Raw genomic sequence first — 17,144 nt, 5'->3', positions numbered from 1 at the left:
GGTTTTGTTATTATTTTAGGTTGTTAGTACATTTTTTTTCTTGCTATTATTAGGGGGTTTTTGCTATTATTTTAGGGTGTTAGTATGTTTTTTTTCTTGCTATTATTAGGGGGGTTTTGTTATTATTTTAGGTTGTTAGTACATTTTTTTTCTTGCTACTATTAGGGGGGTTTTGTTATTATTTTAGGTAGTTAGTACATTTTTTTTCTTGCTATTATTAGGGGGGTTTTGTTATTATTTTAGGTTGTTAGTACATTTTTTTTCTTGCTCTTGTCCAGCACAGAGGGACGACTGCACCGCTCCTGCTGGGCCTCATTAATTGGTAATTAACACTCTGTTGAATCCCATTCCTTAAACAAAGCACGGCAAAGCAGAGGGATCTGCACAGACACGAGCGTGAGCAGCCTACCTTTAATCCCTTAAATACAATCATACAAATATAAAATGGAAGAATAAAATATTTACACAAAAAAAACCCCACGGGGATTCCATCAAATCCCATCTCCAGCGGGCTGGAAAAGAGGGAAACAGCTGGGGGGGGGGGGGGGGGCAGAACCTTCCAGGTGCTTTTCCTCCCTCCCAAAATGATTCCAGCTGGATGGGGGAGGCTCATTGCAGTCCTTCAGCAGGGGAGGGATCCTCGGAACCAGAGGCACTTGAAGCAATCCTGGCTTTCCCAAATTCCTGCAGGCAGCCAAGGGAATTTTGGTTGCCCATCCCAGGATCCCCGGTGGCCATGAGGAAAAATTCCCCCTGGAAATTCCAAGTCAGGCTCACTCTGGCAGTGTTTGGTCCAAAATCCTGGCTCAGCTGCTCCCTCTCCCAGCCCGGCTCTCCCGAATTGCCCTCGATTCCGAGTCCAAAGGCAGCGTCCATCCGTCAATTCCAGAGTTGACATAGTAACTCCAGGCTTTTTTGGGGATTCACTGTCCAGGGAATCCCAGCAGGGGGATGAGGGGGAGCTTTGATCCCATCCTGGGATGGCTCTGGAGATGGGATCTGTGTCCTCCCAAGAGAATTCCAAGTGCTTTGTCCTCTGCTGTGTGGGAGGAGCCGCCGGCACAGCCTCGGGATCAGCTGGGCCCGGAATTTCGGGATAACTGAGTGCACATTCTGCCTATTCCTAACAATCCAACTGTGCTTCGAGCCAGGAAAAGCATCTCCTCCACGGATCCAACAACATTTACAGGATGTGGGGGAAGGAATTTTCCTTTTTTTTTTTTTTTGGTGTTGTGTCTTTTTTTTGGGTTTTTTTTTTTTAAAAAAAAAACCAACCCAACCCTGCCCATCTCAGCTGTCAATCATCTCCGAGAGTTCCAGCAGGAGATCATCCTCATCTTTCCCTGGATCCAGGTCGATTTCTGCTTCCAGTTTTCCTCCTGAGATCTCCCAGATGAGCTTCTCAAAGTCGTCCTCCACGGACAGGGGGGGTTTGGAGGAGCTGGCGGAGCTGAGGCGCCGCAGCTTCACCGGAACTTCCAGGGAGGAGGAGGAGGAGCCGGACACCTCTGACTGTGCCAGGGAATCTGCCTGGCTCCCCACGTGCAGCTCGGGGCTGGGAGAAACAAGGAAAGGGGAAAATCAGCGTGGGATATTCCTTAGGTGGGGTTTACCAGGTGAATGTTCCCATGGGGGGTGGTGATGGAGGGAATTTGGGAGGTTGGGATTAGGGTTTGGGAAGTTTAGGATGAGCTGGAGCAGTTGGGGGTTTGGGTATGAGGAAATAGAGGTGGAAGTTGAGGGGAGAAGGGGTGAGAAGAAAACCCAAAAAGTCACTGGAAAAAAAAATCCCAGGAAGTCATTTAAAAGAGATTCAAAGAAGGCACTGGAACTCCAAAAAGGTGCTGAAGAGGAACCTCAAAATCACTGGAAAAAAACCACCGAAAAGTCACTGGAAAGAAACCCCAAAGGCACTGAAAAGAAACCCCAAAGGCGCCGAAAAGAAACCCCAAAGGCGCCGAAAAGAAACCCCAAAAAAGTCGCCGGACAAAAACAACTAAGTTGCTGAAAAGAAACCCCAAAAGTGCTGAAAAAAAACCCCAAAAAGCCACTGAGAAGAAACCCCAAAGTCATTGAAAAGAAACCCCAAAAAGCCACTGAGAAGAAACCCCAAAGTCACTGAAAACAACCCCCAAAAAGCCACTGAAAATAAACCCCAGTCCCTGAAAAACACCCCAAAAAGTCACCAGAAAAACTCCAAAGTCACTGAAAAAAACCTCCAAAAAGTCACTGAAAAGAAACTGCAAAGTCACTGGAAAGAACCCCAAAAAGTCACTGAGAAAAACCCCAAAAAAGTCACTGGAAAGAAACCCCAAAGTCATTGAAAAGAAACCCCAAAGGCACTGAAAACAAACCCCAAAAAGTCACTGGGAAGAAATCCTAAAAAAGTCTCTGAAAATAAACCTTGAAGTCAGTGAAAAAAAACCCCAAAAAGCCACTGAAGTCCCTGAAAAAAAAACCCCAAAAGACTGGAAAGAAATCCCAAAAAGCCACTCAAAAGCTGTGCCCAAGCACAGCATTTTCAGAAAATCCCTTAACAAGTTCTGCTGCTCCAGGAATTCATTCCAACAATTCTTTTGTTGTTGTTTTGTTGGATTTTGGCACCAATTTCCTTAAAATTCTGATTTTCCACACGTGGACGACCCCACATCCGATCCCAGGGATCAGGAAGGACAAGGACAAGCTGGGATTGCTGTTACCTGCTCTGGGAATTTTCTCTCCGAGGGATGGAGGCCGGGTTGTCCTCTGGAGCAGCCGGAGCCACGGCCTGGGAAGGAAGAGGAGGAGAAGGAAAAGCAGGATAATTTTTATAAGTATATAAAAGAAACCCTAAAGGCAATGAAAACAACCCCCAAAAAGTCACCAAACCCTAAAAAGTCACTGGGAAGAAATCCTAAAAAAATCTCTGAGAAGAAACCTCAAAGTCCCTGAAAAAAGCTCCCAAAAAGTGACTGAAAATAAACCCCAAAGGTACCAAAAAGAAACCTCAGAGTCACTGAAAAGAAACCCCAAAGTCCCTGAAAACAACTCCCAAAAAGTCACCAAACCCCAAAAAGTCACTGGGAAGAAATCCTAAAAAAATCCCTGAGAAGAAACCTCAAAGTCCCTGAAAAAACGTCACTGAGAAGAAACCCCAAAGTCCCTGAAAATAAACCCCAAAAAGTCACCACATAAAAATGCAGTATTTTAGGAGATTCTTCCTTTGCTGCTTCACCAAAATAGTGAACCCAGGGTATTCCTGAAATGAGGAATTTTCTGCCTTTTTTTCTTTCTTTTTTTTTAAGGAATTTTTTCCCTTTTAAGGGATGAAATCCTTCACAAATCCCAGCAGGGAATAATGAAGGAGATGCTTCCAAAGCAGGAATGTGCTGCTCCCCTGACACTTCTGGGGGGCGGGGGGGGTTAAAAGGCACCAGAGAGCTGGGGAGGTTCCAGTTTTCCAGGTTTTTCCCGGAATTTTCCAGGAATTTGGCTTTACCTTGGCTGAGGGCTCCTTGGTGTCCCCGCTGGTGGCACTGAGGGGTTTCACTGCCACCACGGCCGGGGGGTGGCCCTCGGGACCCTTCCTCTTCAGGGGCTGCTTGGGGGAGGCTTTGCCATCCAGAGGCTTCAGGCACACCTTGGATTTGGCTGGAATGAAGGGAAGAGAGGAATGATCCAGCTCGGGGTGAAAAAACAAATCGGGTTTGCTTCAGAATCCCAGAATTCCAGGACGGTTTGGGGTGGGAGGGACTTTAAGGATCATCCAGGGTCATCCTGTGTGTTCCAGGGATGCTTTTCCCTATCCCAGGCTGCTCCAGCCTGGCCTTGGGCACTCCCAGGGATGGGGCAGCCATGGATTCTCTGGGAATTCCACCCCATTCCCTCCCCAGCACCACAGGGAGGAATTGCATCCCAATATCCCATCCAGCCCAGCCCTCTGGCAGTGGGAAGCCATTCCCTGTGTCCTGTCCCTCCATCCCAAGTCCCTCTCCAGCTCTCCTGGAGCTTCTTGATCTCCTGGAAAAAGCTCTGAAGTGTCCCTGGATCCTTCTCTTCCCCAGCCTGAACATTCCCAACATTCCCACCCTGTCTCCACAGGGAATGAGCTCCAGTCCCTTCAGCAAATTCCTTCTCTGGATTTGCTCCAGATATTCCCAACCCTCCTTATCTGGTAGGAACTCCAGCATTCCACATCTCCCCCTCCCCTCCCCTGCTGCCCACATTCCCTGGCATTCCAGGCTGGGAATGACCTCACCCTGAGTTTTCCCACCAAAAATCCCAAGCCCTTTTCCCAGAACATTCCCTGAGGGAACACCCAACACCTACTTTTAGCTTTCCTCTCCAGCACCTGAGCTCCCTTTTTCCCTGGAGACGCCGCAGGATCCTTCTCCGGGTTTCCCACCCCGTCCTCCTGGAATTTCACCACTTTCCTCCTGCCCAGCTGATGAGCTGATCCCACAGCAGATTCGGGGCTCCCTGATCCTGGAGTTTTCTCCTTGTTTTTTTCGGGTTTTTCAGCTGGAATTGGCCCAGCTCCTTTCTGGAGTTTCTCCTCCTGGCGCTGCTTCAGCTGACGCTTCTCCCACATGATTTCCTCCAGGCTCTTCACCTGAACTCCAGAATTCCCTGCATTCTGAGAAGGGGGAAAAAAAGATCCCAGGAGGGTTATTAGGATAAAAATCTAGGGATAAAAATCTGTGGATTCATTAAGGAATTTTGAGGGGCAATCCCTCCGAAATGGCTCCACGGGGCACGGTGGAAATCCAGTCTTTTTTTGGCATAAAATGAGATCCCTGCCATGAAAATGCAGTTTTGAAACTGCAATTCCCAAAAAAACCCCAAGTTTTAATGGAGCAGGAGGCTCTGGCTGGAGCCTATCCAGTGATTTTAGGGAATGTAAAGTCATCCAAGCTCCTCCTCCCCCCCAGAGCCTGATTTCCTCCAAAATTCCAATTTTTGGGATTAAAATATTCAGTTGGGGATTTTAAAAGTTTGCCAGGGAAAAATCACTGAAAGCAAAAATATTTTCCCCACCTGTGGTTCTTATTCATTGTCAGGTATAATCAGATTAATGAGTTCAAATTAAGTACTTAATTAATTCTAAAGGGGGGATGTGCTTTCTGGGAATTTTACTGATCAAACCGACAGCATTTAATGAATTCCCAAATGAGGAAAAGTGGGAAAAAGTAAAGAATAGGAAACAAAACGTGCCAAAATTATTTGGGAAATGTGTCATTTTACGCCCAAATTGATCAGAATTTGAGGGTTTTATTCTAAACCTGTTCAGACTCACCTCAGCAGGTGCAGAGACTCCTTTGGGGGAAGGTTTGTTCAGCTCCACAATCATTTTTTCTTCTCTTCCAGGTGCTTTAAACCAAGGAAAACATAAAAAAATTGGTCCAGAGTAGAAATAAATCACCTTGGGGGGGTTTTATTTCCCTATTTTTAATAACAGGAAGCAATTCCTGCAGGATTTTCTCTCTGCCTCAGCGCCATCATCTCTTTTTCCATGGATTCAAGCATCTTAACGAGGAGATTTTTAATGCCCTCGTGGTCAGGAGTTGAGAAACCCTTCCCAAAAAATATTCCAAAGAGGAATGGAATGGATTCCAGCACAGGGAAGACCCCACAAAGCCAGGCCAGAAAAAAGCAAGGTGGGAATGACACTATGAAACTCCTTAAGGAGTGAATTTTCCAGTGGAAAACACACAAAATTCATGGATTTCATGGAAAATCCCATGATCCTTTTAAATCTGAAGCCTGAAAGCTCCTCAAGGAATGAATTTTCCAGTGGAAAACACACGGAAATTCATGGAGAATCCCGTGATCCTTCCAACTCTGGAGCCTGAAAGCTCCTCCAGGAATCAATTTTCCAATGGGAAACACAGAAATTCATGGAAAATTCACGATCCTTCCAACTCTGGAGCCTGAAACCCCCTCAAGGAATGAATTTTCCAGTGGGAAACACACAAAATTCATGGAATTCATGGAAAATCCCATGATCCTTTTAAATCTGGAGCCTGAAAGCTCCTCAAGGAATCAATTTTCCAGTGGGAAACACAGAAATTCATGGAATTCATGGAAAATCCCGTGATCCTTTTAAATCTGAAGCCTGAAAGCTCCTCAAGGAATGAATTTTCCAGTGGGAAACACACAAATTCATGGAATTCATGATCCTTCCAACTCTGGAGCCTGAAACTTTTCAAGCGCCCGCGGAAGGAAAGCTCCAAGCGATTCCTGAGTAAATTGGGATTTGCTGCCAAGGGGAAGCAGCTCCCTCCTCACCTATGACCTTGGTGACCCGGAGCAGTTTCCTGCCCCTCAGGGCTGGCTCGGGCGGGGCAGGAGGAGCAGGAACGTTCTCCCCACTCTGCTGCATCCTCAGGGCTTTCTCCCTCTTGATCTCCTCCAAGGTTTTGATCCGCACTTCTCCGGCCGCTTTGGCTCTTCCCGGCTCTGCCAGCTGCACCCTTCCCACCGCAGCTGGGGCAGGAATGTTCTGTTTCCCAGGATCAGCCTCAGCTTTGGCTTTGCTGGAGAATTCCTCGGGTTTTTCCTTCTCTTCTCCCAGCCTCTTGTGGTTTTTCTCTGCCAGGGCTCCCGCCAGGGATTTGATGCGGACGGCCGGGGAGGATCTGGCTCCGGGGTTGGGATCTTCTGTTTTCCTGCCTTCTCCTGGGATTTTGGCTGGGGGTTCCCCTCGCCTCTGGTTGGCTCTTTCCAGACGGATTTCCTCCAGGGTTTTCACCCGGATCTCCTCGATGGGTTTGGCAGCTTTGTCTGTATTCAGCAAAAAATCAAAGCCGGCAAGAAGCAGCAGTTAAAGGGAGTCCAAGGATTTTGGGAAAAGTCTCCAAAATTTCTCCCAGCACTGAGGGAATTTGGGATTGAGGGCTCTCAGTGTAGCCTTGGGTGGGAAGGACCTTAAGGATCATCCAGGGACCCCTTTCACTATCCCAGGGCGCTCCAACCCGGCCGTGGACACTGCCAGGAATCCAGGGACAGCCACAGCTTCTCTGGGAATTCCATCTCAGCTCCTCCCCACCCTCCCAGGGAACAATTCCATCCCAATATCCCATCTAAACCTATTCCCCATCAGTGTGAAGCCATTCCCCTTGTCCTGGCACTCCATGCCTTGGAAATATTCCCTCCCCACCTTTCCTGCAGGCTCCCTTCAGGCCACAATGAGATCACCCCAAAACTTCTCCTCTCCAGGATGAACAATCCCAATTCCCTTAACAATAAAGTTCTCTCCCTCCTTTAAACCACTTGGATTTGGAAAAGCAGAGCCAGTTATCCTCTAAAATTAACAATTTAAGGTTGCATGGGAGATCTTGGGAAGAAAACAAAAAAAGGAAGGAATATTCCAAATCCAATTTTTACCTGTCTCTGTGCTGCTCTGCTCAGAGGGCAGCCCCAGCCTCTCCTTCAGGGACTTGAGGACTTGAACTAAAAAAAACCAACCAGGAAAAGTTAAAAAAGTGGCAGAAATCCCAATTTTGTGTGGGAAACGAGACAGGAGAGAACCTCAGCAGGATTCAGAGGGACCATGGGCCCTCAAACCAAGGTGCAAAAAGAACCGTAAGGAGAAAGGAGGAACAGAAAATCCCAACAGAAAACCTGGAGAGAAATTCCAGGTGGGAAATCCAGGAGTGTTTGGTACCTGTGCCTCTCTTTGGGGCCTTGTCAGCATTTCCCTGCAGCTCTGCCTTCCTCCCCAGCCTGTCAGCAACGTTCCTCCTCAGGGGAAGGAAAGTTTTCCCAGCTTCAGAAAGACACAAAATGAGAAATTCTTTCAGAATTATTCCTCTGTGGGAGGGTTTAAGAACAATCCCCCAGGAATCTGAATCCTCCCAGGTCGATTTTATTTTTAAAATATTTGTGGTGTTTGGTTGCTAAGAGAATTTGCTGTTTCTGCTGTCAGTACTTCACAAAAAGCTCTCACCCATGAGGGTTTTCCTTTTTCCCAGTCTGTCAGGAAGATTCAGCTGGATCACAGGGTCCTCCCCTAAAATAAAGAAGGATCTCTTCAGTGCACAGAAAATCAGGAAAACCATCCCAATTCCAGCTCTTATCCCAAAAAATGACATTTTCTGGCAGCCAAACCACAGGAACTGAAAGAAGGACTGGGAGGAGAAATGGTTTCAGTGATAAAACTTCCTGAGCTTTAATTCCAAACAAATCCAGCACCTACAAATGCCAAACTTTTCCAACACAACCACAGCCTTGGAAATTCAAATCAGGAAAAGGCAGCACCACATGTGTGAATTATCCTAATGATCAATAATTTGGGTTAGGAGCTGTGGAATGGGAATTTTGGGATTTGGGATTACCTTCCTTTGAGGAGAGGGTCACAGTTCTCAGCACAGTCCGGACGTTTTCCTTCTCCGGCACAGGAATGCTCCGGGCTTGGAGGGGATCCACAGCCACTCCTGAAGGACCTTCTGCATGGAAAAACATGGAAAAATCAGGATATTTAGCAATTTCCCTTGGATTTGCCCTTGGAATTCCAAGCAGGACTGGGAAAACAGGCCAGAGTAAGCCCCCCCCTCAAAAAACATGGAAGGCTGTCCCTGCAGGAGCTCCCGAGAGTGCCAAAAAAAAATTCTTTCTCTTGCAAATTATCCAAGGAAAATCAGGATTAAAGCCAAGGATGAACAGAAGGCAGACGGATAAGAAAGGAGGGATATTAAGGATATTAACTCACCACCTTGTTTTTTGGCTTTTTCCTTGAGTTTCTTCAGTTTGATCTCTTCCAGGGTTTTTATCCCGAAATTTAAGTTGTCATCTGGAAGCAGAGAGTAATTCAGGAACTTGAGGTCAATTCTTCCCAAAGTATTTGGGATAAACCCTGTCAACACTCCCCAGCAGTTAAAAACCCCCAGAACAGTTGGGATTTTGGAAAACTCACACCTTTTTTTCACCCTCCAGGGGAAAATCCACACTTTTAAGCACTAATTCATGGAGAGGGATTAAAGATTCCTTTATCACTTGGATAGGGATTTCCACAGTGCCTGAAGGGACATCTGCAGACATCTAAACTCCACTTAAACTCTTTAAACTCCACTTAAACTCTTTAAACTCCACTTAAACTCTATTTTGTCCCACAAAACCAAGCCAGAAGGATTTTCCCTGCTTGGGGAACACGATCAGGTGGGAATGAACTCCCGGATTCCATTCAGCATTCCTGAGTTCTGTTGTATTTTAGGAATATTTTGCTTTTCATTGTCCAATCTTCCTCCCAATCCCTCCTCCTGCAGCTCTTGGAATACCTTGCTTTGCACTGGAATTGGATTTCCTGGTGGAAATCACCCTCAGCCCATTGTGGGTTTCTGTGGTTGGTGGCTGGACTGGGGTTTTGGTTTCTTCTCCTTCTTCAGAAAGCTGGTCTGGAAGGGAAAATGAAACTCCAAATTAATTCACTTCTGGAGCAGGGATTTAGCCAAGATTTTTCATTTTCAGATGGTTCACCCAATATTTCAATCCATAAAAACATTCAGGAGCTCTTCTCTGTGGCTTAAACCACTGCAAAATCCACACATTTTGCGATTTCTGTTTTGATTTAAAGCAGGAACGTTCTAAATAATTCAAGATTTCTCACCATCATCATCTTCATCATCATCTGCAGCGTTGATGACGACTGGGGGATGGGTGGGACTCGGGACATTCTCGGAGTTTTCCACTTTCATCACCCCCCTGAGCTGTGGGGAAGGGTTGGACTGCACAGAGAGTTTGTTCTGCTGCATCTGCACCATTTTCACCTCGTCCTCCGCAGCCTCGGGGGGACTTGGAAGAGTGGCTGGAACAGCAAAATCAAACCTGACTCAGAAATTCCAAACTTTGACCCCAAACGTTGTAGATTTGATAAGAAAACACACCCAGATCCGGTTCCTTATTCCCCAGCCAGAAAGGGATCAAAGGAGAGAGGAGGAAAGGAACTTTAAAAAGCAAAAATCACAAAGCACAGAGCGGCATAAAAATTCCAAACTCCGAATTTCACTCCATTCCTGTGACTGCAAACCTCTCCTTCAGCCAGAAGCCACCAGCTCCTTGAGCCTCCACATCATTTTAAGGAATATCCACCATTAATTCATGAATATTTCAAGAAGAAAGGAGGTGAAAAACTCACTTTTGCTCGGGGGTAGGAAGAGCCCGTCCACGTAACGTCCCTTGGTGTGGTGGAAAGCACAGTTGTGCTTCTGGCAGCCTCCTGGCTGGTTCTCCCAGTAACAAGCGATCTCACTCCTCTTTTTCTGAGGGAAAAATCCCAAATCCAAGCTCAGGGAATTCTGCCTTGGATCTACAAACAGACTCAGGTTCCCAACAGGCCACAGGGAAGGGGTGAAATGTCATTGCAGAGGGCAGCTTCTCACTGGAAGTATTTTAGGGCTTAGAAAGGAGGTTTTCTAGGCTGGAAAAACTGGGTATTATCTGGATTTGCTTTGTTGTTGTTCAGGTGGAGAAGACAGGAGACTGTCACACAGAAATTCAGGATTAAATTAATGCAAAATCCAAAAGAATGGGATTATTCACAGGGAAATATTTCCATGTTCAGATTTCAACTGCTGGTGAAATCAACCTGAATTTATCTTTCAGAGCTTCTTTTCAGAGCTCCCATCTTTTTTCTGTACAATTCCAAAAGGTCACGATAAAGTTTTGTGGAGAAATTCAAGGCAGAAGAGCCCTGACAGGGCCATTTTCCAGCTCTCAGGAATAACCTGTTTCCCACCCCATTTAAGCAGTGGGATCCACGTGGTCGCTCTGGCAAAAATTTTGGGAATAACAGCACTTCACACCAACATTTCCTGCCGGGAAACACCTTAAAAATGGATTTTTTTTTTTCCCCCCTCCTCCACCTCCCTCCTAGCAACCCAAATCCCTCTAAATCTCTGATGGAAAAGCACAGTTATCCCCTCCTCATCCCTCCCAAAATCCCTGGGAAGTGCTGTCGAGGTTTTGGGATGAGGAGAGGTTATTTTTTTAGGGAACACTCACGTCGATTTCCATGTGCCTGAACCTGCAGACATTCCTGAAGCAACGCCCCTCCTGCCACAGGGTGCAGACGGTCTCGCTTCCCAGGGCGGCCTCACAGTGGCGGAAGGCACAGCTGTCTCCCTGAAATCCACGGGAAATCAGCAACAAAACCAGGGATGGGAAAAGCACACAGCTTTAAAAAAATCCCCCTTTTTAAGGGCTGGGAGCGGAGTAATGAATTAATGAATTAATTAATTAAGAGGAATTTGTTTCATCGCATTCTTGGCGCTCCTGGATTGAGAAGGAGGAGATGGGAATGAAAGAATTGCGAAGGGAATTCGATCCAGACTCACCTTGTTGCACGTGGAATAGAAGAAGAAGTAGCAGTCGTCTCCGTGGTTGGACATGCTGCAGAAATCCTTGGAAAAGCTCAGGGTTTTGCTCTCAGGGTCTTCCTCCAGCCTGGGCAAGAATTGGCTTCGCTTCCTGGCACTCAAAGGCTTCTCCTGGTTTAGCAGTGAAAGCTTCTTTTTAAAAGTAACCCTAAAGAAAGGGATCATGCACAAAAATGATTGGTTTTAGAGTTGTTTCCTATTTATCAAATTCATCTTTGGAGGGAGGCAATGACTGGAAATCAGCTGGGCACAAAAACGAAGCCGAATTTGTCTGCAATTCTGTTTTTAAAATGGGAAATGCAGAGAGATTTTTGGTCAGATTTGTCCAAAACTGCAGGAATTTTGTCTGCACAAATTCGATGCCGTGACCTTAATAACAGTTGTGTGTCTTGAGGTAGAAAAAACTTAGGGTGTGACCCAAAATAGAGCCACTTCTTCAAAAATTGGGTGTCATTCTGAGTTACCAATGATATAGTAATATTTGATTATTATCATCTATTATTTCACATTTTGCATTATTAATATCATCTCTTATTTCTTACTTGAAATGAAACTTTAATTTTAGGGTGTGACCCAAAAGCAACCCAATTTCTTCAAAAATTGGGTGTAATTTCGAGTTCTCAATAATATGATAACATTCTATTATTATCACATATTATTTCCTACTATATTATTAATGTATTATCTCCCATTTGAAATTAAACTTTAAGGTGTGACCCAAAAGTGACCCAATTTCTTCAAAAATTGGGTGTCATTCTGAGTTATCAATGACATGATGATATTATACTATCACCTATTATTTCCCATTTGAAATTCAACTTTAATTTTAGGGTGTGACCCAATTTCTTCAAAAATTGGGTGCAATTTTGAGCCATCAATGATACGATAATATTGTGTTATTTTCACATCTTGTTTCACGTTATATTATTAATATCACTTCTTATTTCCCGCTGGAAATCAAACTTTAATTTTAGGGTGTGACCCAAGGTTAAAAAAAAAAAACCTGATTGTAATTCTGAGTTCTCAACGACATGACAACATTTTATTATGATCATGTATTATTCCATGTTCTATGATTAATATAATCGATGATTTCCCATCTGAAATTAAACTTTAATCGTTAGGTATTAATAATAATCACATCATAACATCACAGCTCAACACCGAGCCTTCACATTTTGATGACATCTCAACAACATTAATTGGAAATACCACCATTAATCGATTTTAACAGCTCACTGATCATTTCCATGGAATCCAAGCGCTACATCCCGGATTTTTTCCCAATCCCAGAGGATTTCTGGGGCTCACCCACCTGGCCACGTTCAGCACAGGCTTTGATCTTCCCAGCCATGCAGTTCCCTTCTCCTGTAGGCCGAAGGAGTCCGTGAATGAATAACAAAGGGGCAGACAGAATTTTCCTCCTCACAATTCCAAGGGAACCTCTCAGCCAACAATTCCACAATTCCAAACTCTGAGGTGCTCTTAAAACAATCTGACAAACTAATGGAGGAATCAAGTCCATTGGAATACTGTCACACTGGAGACAGCCAGGGATATTTTAGCTCTTCCAAAAAAAACCAAAAAAATAAAAACCAAAAAGAACCATAAAAAAAGAACCAACAAAAAAAATTTTTAAAAAGCCCCAGCGCCTTTTTTAAAGATGAACTCGGGATTCAAAGTGGCTGCAAAAATGAGGCTCCATCTTCCACAGCTGGGGAATTTCTAATTTTTTTTTTTTTTTAATTTTTTTTTTTTTTTTAATTATTTAATTCAGTAAGTTGCAATTTCGGGTCTTCCAAGATTTCTTCACCTATTAAGAAAACACAAAAACCTTCCCCCGTCTTTATGACCTGTACAGCAAACCGCCCCCCCCCAAATAATCGTGTGTATAAACCCACAGATGTGTTTATACACACCCCAAAAGAGGGAGGGATAGCAAAGTCAGGGAGAAAACCAGCAAAAAATCAGCGATTTTAGCCCATTTCCCACATCAAACTGCAGGCAAAGTCTCTCATTTGGGAGAAAACTGGGCAGAAAAATGAGATTATTTCCGTAATTTTGGACGAGGTGAGGTCAAGGTGATGATTGTGAGAGGCAATGTGGGGACACACTGACAGCACGAGGGACAAACACATCCATCCACACCCATCCATCCCCCGGGAACGGCTCTGCCCTCATCAGGAAGTGCATCCAAGGAAAAGCAGGGAGCAGCTCAGGGATGCAGCAAGCTCTGGGAAAGCAGGGAGTTGCTTTGGGAGCGGCATGGCTGCACGGATTGGGAATTTGGATTGGGAATTCGTTGGTTTTCCATCAAATCTTACAATTTTGGCATCGTGTGCTGTTCCCTAATCCATTTATCCATCATTATCCAATGGTTTGGATCTGATTCAGCAGCTGCTTGGGTTTTTGGTGCCACCAAAAAATGGGTTTATTGGGCATTTTTTGAATGTGAAATCACACATTTCTTTTGGATATTCTTATTTTTAAAAAAAAAAAAATCACATTTTTGGGTTTCTTTTCCACACCTGCAACCAGACCAGCTAAAATCCAAATAAAAGTAAATTTACCCCTCTCACATTTCTGTGCAAAGGATTTCTGACTCTTTAGGGGGGGGGGGACAAAACTCAGTGAAATTGTTCTTTACAGGTTAAGAATAAATGCTTGGAACCTTTTACTCACACAAACACTAGTGAATTTTCCCAGGATTTTTTTTTTTTTTTGGCAGGGAATTTTCCCAAATCTAAAATAAAGAGAGGAAAAGTTGGGTTCTTGTATTAGTGACTGGGTTGGGGGGTTTTTTTTGACTGCTTGACAAAGGGAATAAAACAGGAATTAAGTGCAGGGTTTCCTCCCCTTCTTCCATCTCCACGGGGTTAATTCACTTTGGACCTTCAAAACCGGACTTGGGGTCATGGAGATTCCTGGCAATCTACTCCTAAAAATTCCTGGAGCTCCTTCTTGTGGAAGTTCAACGTTTTTCCAGGTGTTTTCCCAACGCTGTCGGGAGTTAAAATTAAATTTCAAGCCTGAATTCTTCAGTTTGCTCAAGCCAACACTTAAATCCGTGGGAATTAGGGGCCATTCCTGGCTGACAGCAGGAATTCAAACCCAAATCAGGAGGAATTCCCAGTCTGGAAGGTGGCATTTCCTTTCCTCAGGCAGTCAGACACACCTAAAATGCAACATTCCTACATCCACCACCCTGGGGGGAAAGAAAATCCCTTCAGATTTAATTCTTTCATGAACTACATCAGCATTTTGCCTTCCACATTTTTCCCACATTCCTGTTCAGACTCTGAATCTTGTTTAAAGAGTGGGAATAAAGCAAAGCTTTAAAATAAAGAACAACAACAGAAAAAAAAACCCCAACCAAAAAACCACACAAAAAAACCTCCCAATGAAAACCCTCAGAGTTCTAAACTCCATCAAGGTAATTTAATTATAAAAAAGGTTCATTAAAACCCTTTTTTTTTTTCTTTTTTCCTTGCATTTTAAACTGGTGTCAAGGTGGCAATCAAAAAAAAATGAAAATCCAAATAAAAATGAGTAACTCTGGTGCACCCAGCAGGTCTCGAATTAATTAAAATTAACGAGAATTTTAAACCCTTTCTTGTCCAGAACACATTTCAAATTTTGTAGGAGAATATTTTCAAACCAATTTTTTGTAAAAAAAAATAAAGTCAAATAAATAAAAAATGCAGTAGCTGAGGGTCAGGAAAAACCAGGCCAAAAAAACAACACCAACTTTATATTTTTGAAGGGAAAATACATAAAAACACCCGAGAGAAGCTTTCTTGAACCTCCCTGCGGGGAATTCTCGGGTTTAAAGTCCCCTGATTCCCCTGGAAAAGCCTCTTCCTGCTGCTCCATTTGTGCCTTTATTCCTGACAACAACATTTGATGATTCACCCCCGTTTATCAAGAAGGAAGAGCACCAGGAATTAGACATTTTAACTCCCTTTCCAGCCATTTTTTCACTGTCCACCAGCTTTTCCTCCTCAGGAATCAATCCCAAACTAAAGGAAGCTGCTACATCCACTCCTGGATAAGACAGGAATAATTGAAGAAAATCATTCAAGAAAATAAACTCAATTTTTTTTCCCTATTTCTGAGCTCAACCCCAGGGCCTGGCAGAGATTTCCTGGGATAAATCCTCCTTTTCACTGGAATGTTTTATTAAATCCCAAAGGGACTCGATTTCCCCTGGAAGCAGCCCCTTGGAAAGGTGTCATTGGAGCCGGGAAGTGACACCACCAGGAAGTTTTCCCTGGAGAACTCCTGGAACACCTGGACATATCCAGCAACACCTCCAGCCCACCTGCTCTGCTTCAGGTGTGCCCAAACTCAACCCCAAACCCCTTTATTCCCCAGGAGATCTCCTTTTATTTTTTTTTTACAGCCAAATAAAGCCGGGTTTTATTTGGGAAGTGTGACCCTGAGTGCAATTCTGGGAATAACCTGGAGGCCCCACACACCGCAACAACAACAAAAAAACCTCCTTTTGGCGTTCCCACAACAAAAATCGACGGCAGAAAGCAGAAACCTCTCAGCTCCAACCTTTAAAAAACAAGAAACCCCCAACAACGTCACCCAATTGCGTTGTTTTAACAACCTACGGGAGGAATTCAGACCCGGTGCATCCAGAGTTACTCAGCTCATGAAGTTCTTTTGGGGAATGAGGAGCAATTAGGTGACTACATTAGAAATGCCCCTCAGACGCGTTGCTACAACAGGAAGGAACGAGGTTTTACCTGAAAACAAGGAGATTTATAAAGCACCTGCGCTGGGATTGCAAATCTGAGGGGGCGGCCGAGCCCCGTGGAAAGGCCTCGGGCCCACCCCGGGCACGCAGCTCCCCCCTCCCCAAAGCCCCGCGGGCAGGAAACCCACCTCAGCCCGGCTTTATTCCCACCTAATCCCCCTAATTCCACCTCCCCCCACCTCACCCCGGGGGTCCCCTCACCGCCCCGCTCCCGCTGTGGGGAGAGCGCGGCGGGGGACGCGCGGCCTGCGGGCCCTTGCGGGGGGAGCCGGGGCCGAGCCAGGAGCCCCCCCACCCTCATCTCCCAACAACCGCCGCGGGGCTCCGAAGCGCTCTATTTACGGTCGATCAGGGAGTTTTACCGAGCCCCCGGGGGCCGCCGTGTCGCCGCCGCGCTGTCCCCGCGATCCGCCGGGGCCGCCGCCGCCGCCGCCGTGTCCCCGGTGCCCCGCTCAAAGATGGCGCCCGGCGCGCGCGCAGCCTCAGCGGGCCCGCGGCCAAGATGGCGGCCGGAAGTGGCTTCACCGCCGGCGGCTTCCGCCCGATGGGAAGGGAGAAGGCGGGCGGGCCCCGGAAACGGAGAGGGGGTGGTGCGGGCGGGCTGGTTTTTCTGTGGTTTTTTGCTTCCCCGCCCTTGGGAAAAAACCCTCAAAAAGCTTCAAAAAGCGGGAAAAGCATTTCCCCGTGAAGCGAACAGGATCGTGTCCTTCCACCCTGCCCTGTGCCCGCAGAATTTCGGTTGGAGGATGGCTGCAGGATCATCAACCTGTTCGCCATCCCCACCGTGTCACCCACAGCCCAGAGCACTGAGTGCCGCGTCCAGTCCTTCCTTGTCACCTCCAGGGATGGGGGGACTCCAAACCTCCCTGGGCAGCTCCTTCCAAAGCCTGGCCACCCTTTCCATGAGGAAATTCCCCCTGATGTCCCAAGAATGGTCCCCACTCCCTGCCAGAGCCCCCCTGCCCTCAGCCCCTGAGGTGCCATCCCCTCCCTCACGCTCCTGAGGGGATGTGAATTCCCAACTGGAA

At 45.8% G+C, this 17,144-nt stretch overlaps 1 protein-coding gene across 2 annotated transcripts; it reads right to left on the bottom strand.

The window, feature by feature from the left end:
* Window positions 1-397: 397 nt before the first annotated feature.
* Window positions 398-16,517, bottom strand: ZC3H11A (zinc finger CCCH-type containing 11A). Of its 2 annotated transcripts, XM_048327929.1 has the most exons (18): window positions 16,479-16,517; window positions 12,667-12,719; window positions 11,310-11,499; window positions 10,978-11,097; window positions 10,112-10,235; window positions 9,584-9,781; window positions 9,255-9,371; window positions 8,690-8,770; window positions 8,316-8,426; window positions 7,928-7,990; window positions 7,646-7,747; window positions 7,366-7,431; window positions 6,268-6,762; window positions 5,276-5,349; window positions 4,309-4,615; window positions 3,479-3,630; window positions 2,700-2,767; window positions 398-1,555 (listed from the first exon to the last, which is right to left on the bottom strand). In XM_048327929.1, the coding sequence occupies exons 3-18, from the start codon at window positions 11,361-11,363 to the stop codon at window positions 1,291-1,293; spliced, it is 2,397 nt and encodes a 798-aa protein (XP_048183886.1). In that variant the 5' UTR covers window positions 11,364-11,499; window positions 12,667-12,719; window positions 16,479-16,517; the 3' UTR covers window positions 398-1,290. The 2 variants fall into 2 exon arrangements, with proteins under 2 accessions (XP_048183886.1, XP_048183888.1); XM_048327931.1 differs by lacking the exon at window positions 16,479-16,517 and having other exon boundaries at window positions 8,693-8,770; window positions 12,667-16,255.
* Between the last annotated feature and the right edge of the window lie 627 nt (window positions 16,518-17,144).

The sequence above is a fragment of the Corvus hawaiiensis genome, chromosome 24 (assembly GCF_020740725.1).
Source record: "Corvus hawaiiensis isolate bCorHaw1 chromosome 24, bCorHaw1.pri.cur, whole genome shotgun sequence".
Taxonomy (NCBI): Eukaryota; Metazoa; Chordata; class Aves; order Passeriformes; family Corvidae; genus Corvus; species Corvus hawaiiensis.
The sequence above is the reverse complement of the archived record's forward strand: the minus strand, read 5'-3'. Positions and strand labels throughout refer to the sequence as shown.

Excerpts from the sequence above, each read along its gene's own strand:
- ZC3H11A (XM_048327929.1), bottom strand. The coding sequence starts at position 11,363 with ATGTCCAACCACGGAGACGACTGCTACTTCTTCTTCTATTCCACGTGC. Across the intron at positions 10,236-10,977 it reads TCAGGCACATGGAAATCGAC|AAAAAGAGGAGTGAGATCGC; the intron begins GTGAGTGTTCCC and ends TTTTTCCCTCAG. Across the intron at positions 8,771-9,254 it reads CAATTCCAGTGCAAAGCAAG|ATGACAACTTAAATTTCGGG; the intron begins GTATTCCAAGAG and ends CTCTGCTTCCAG.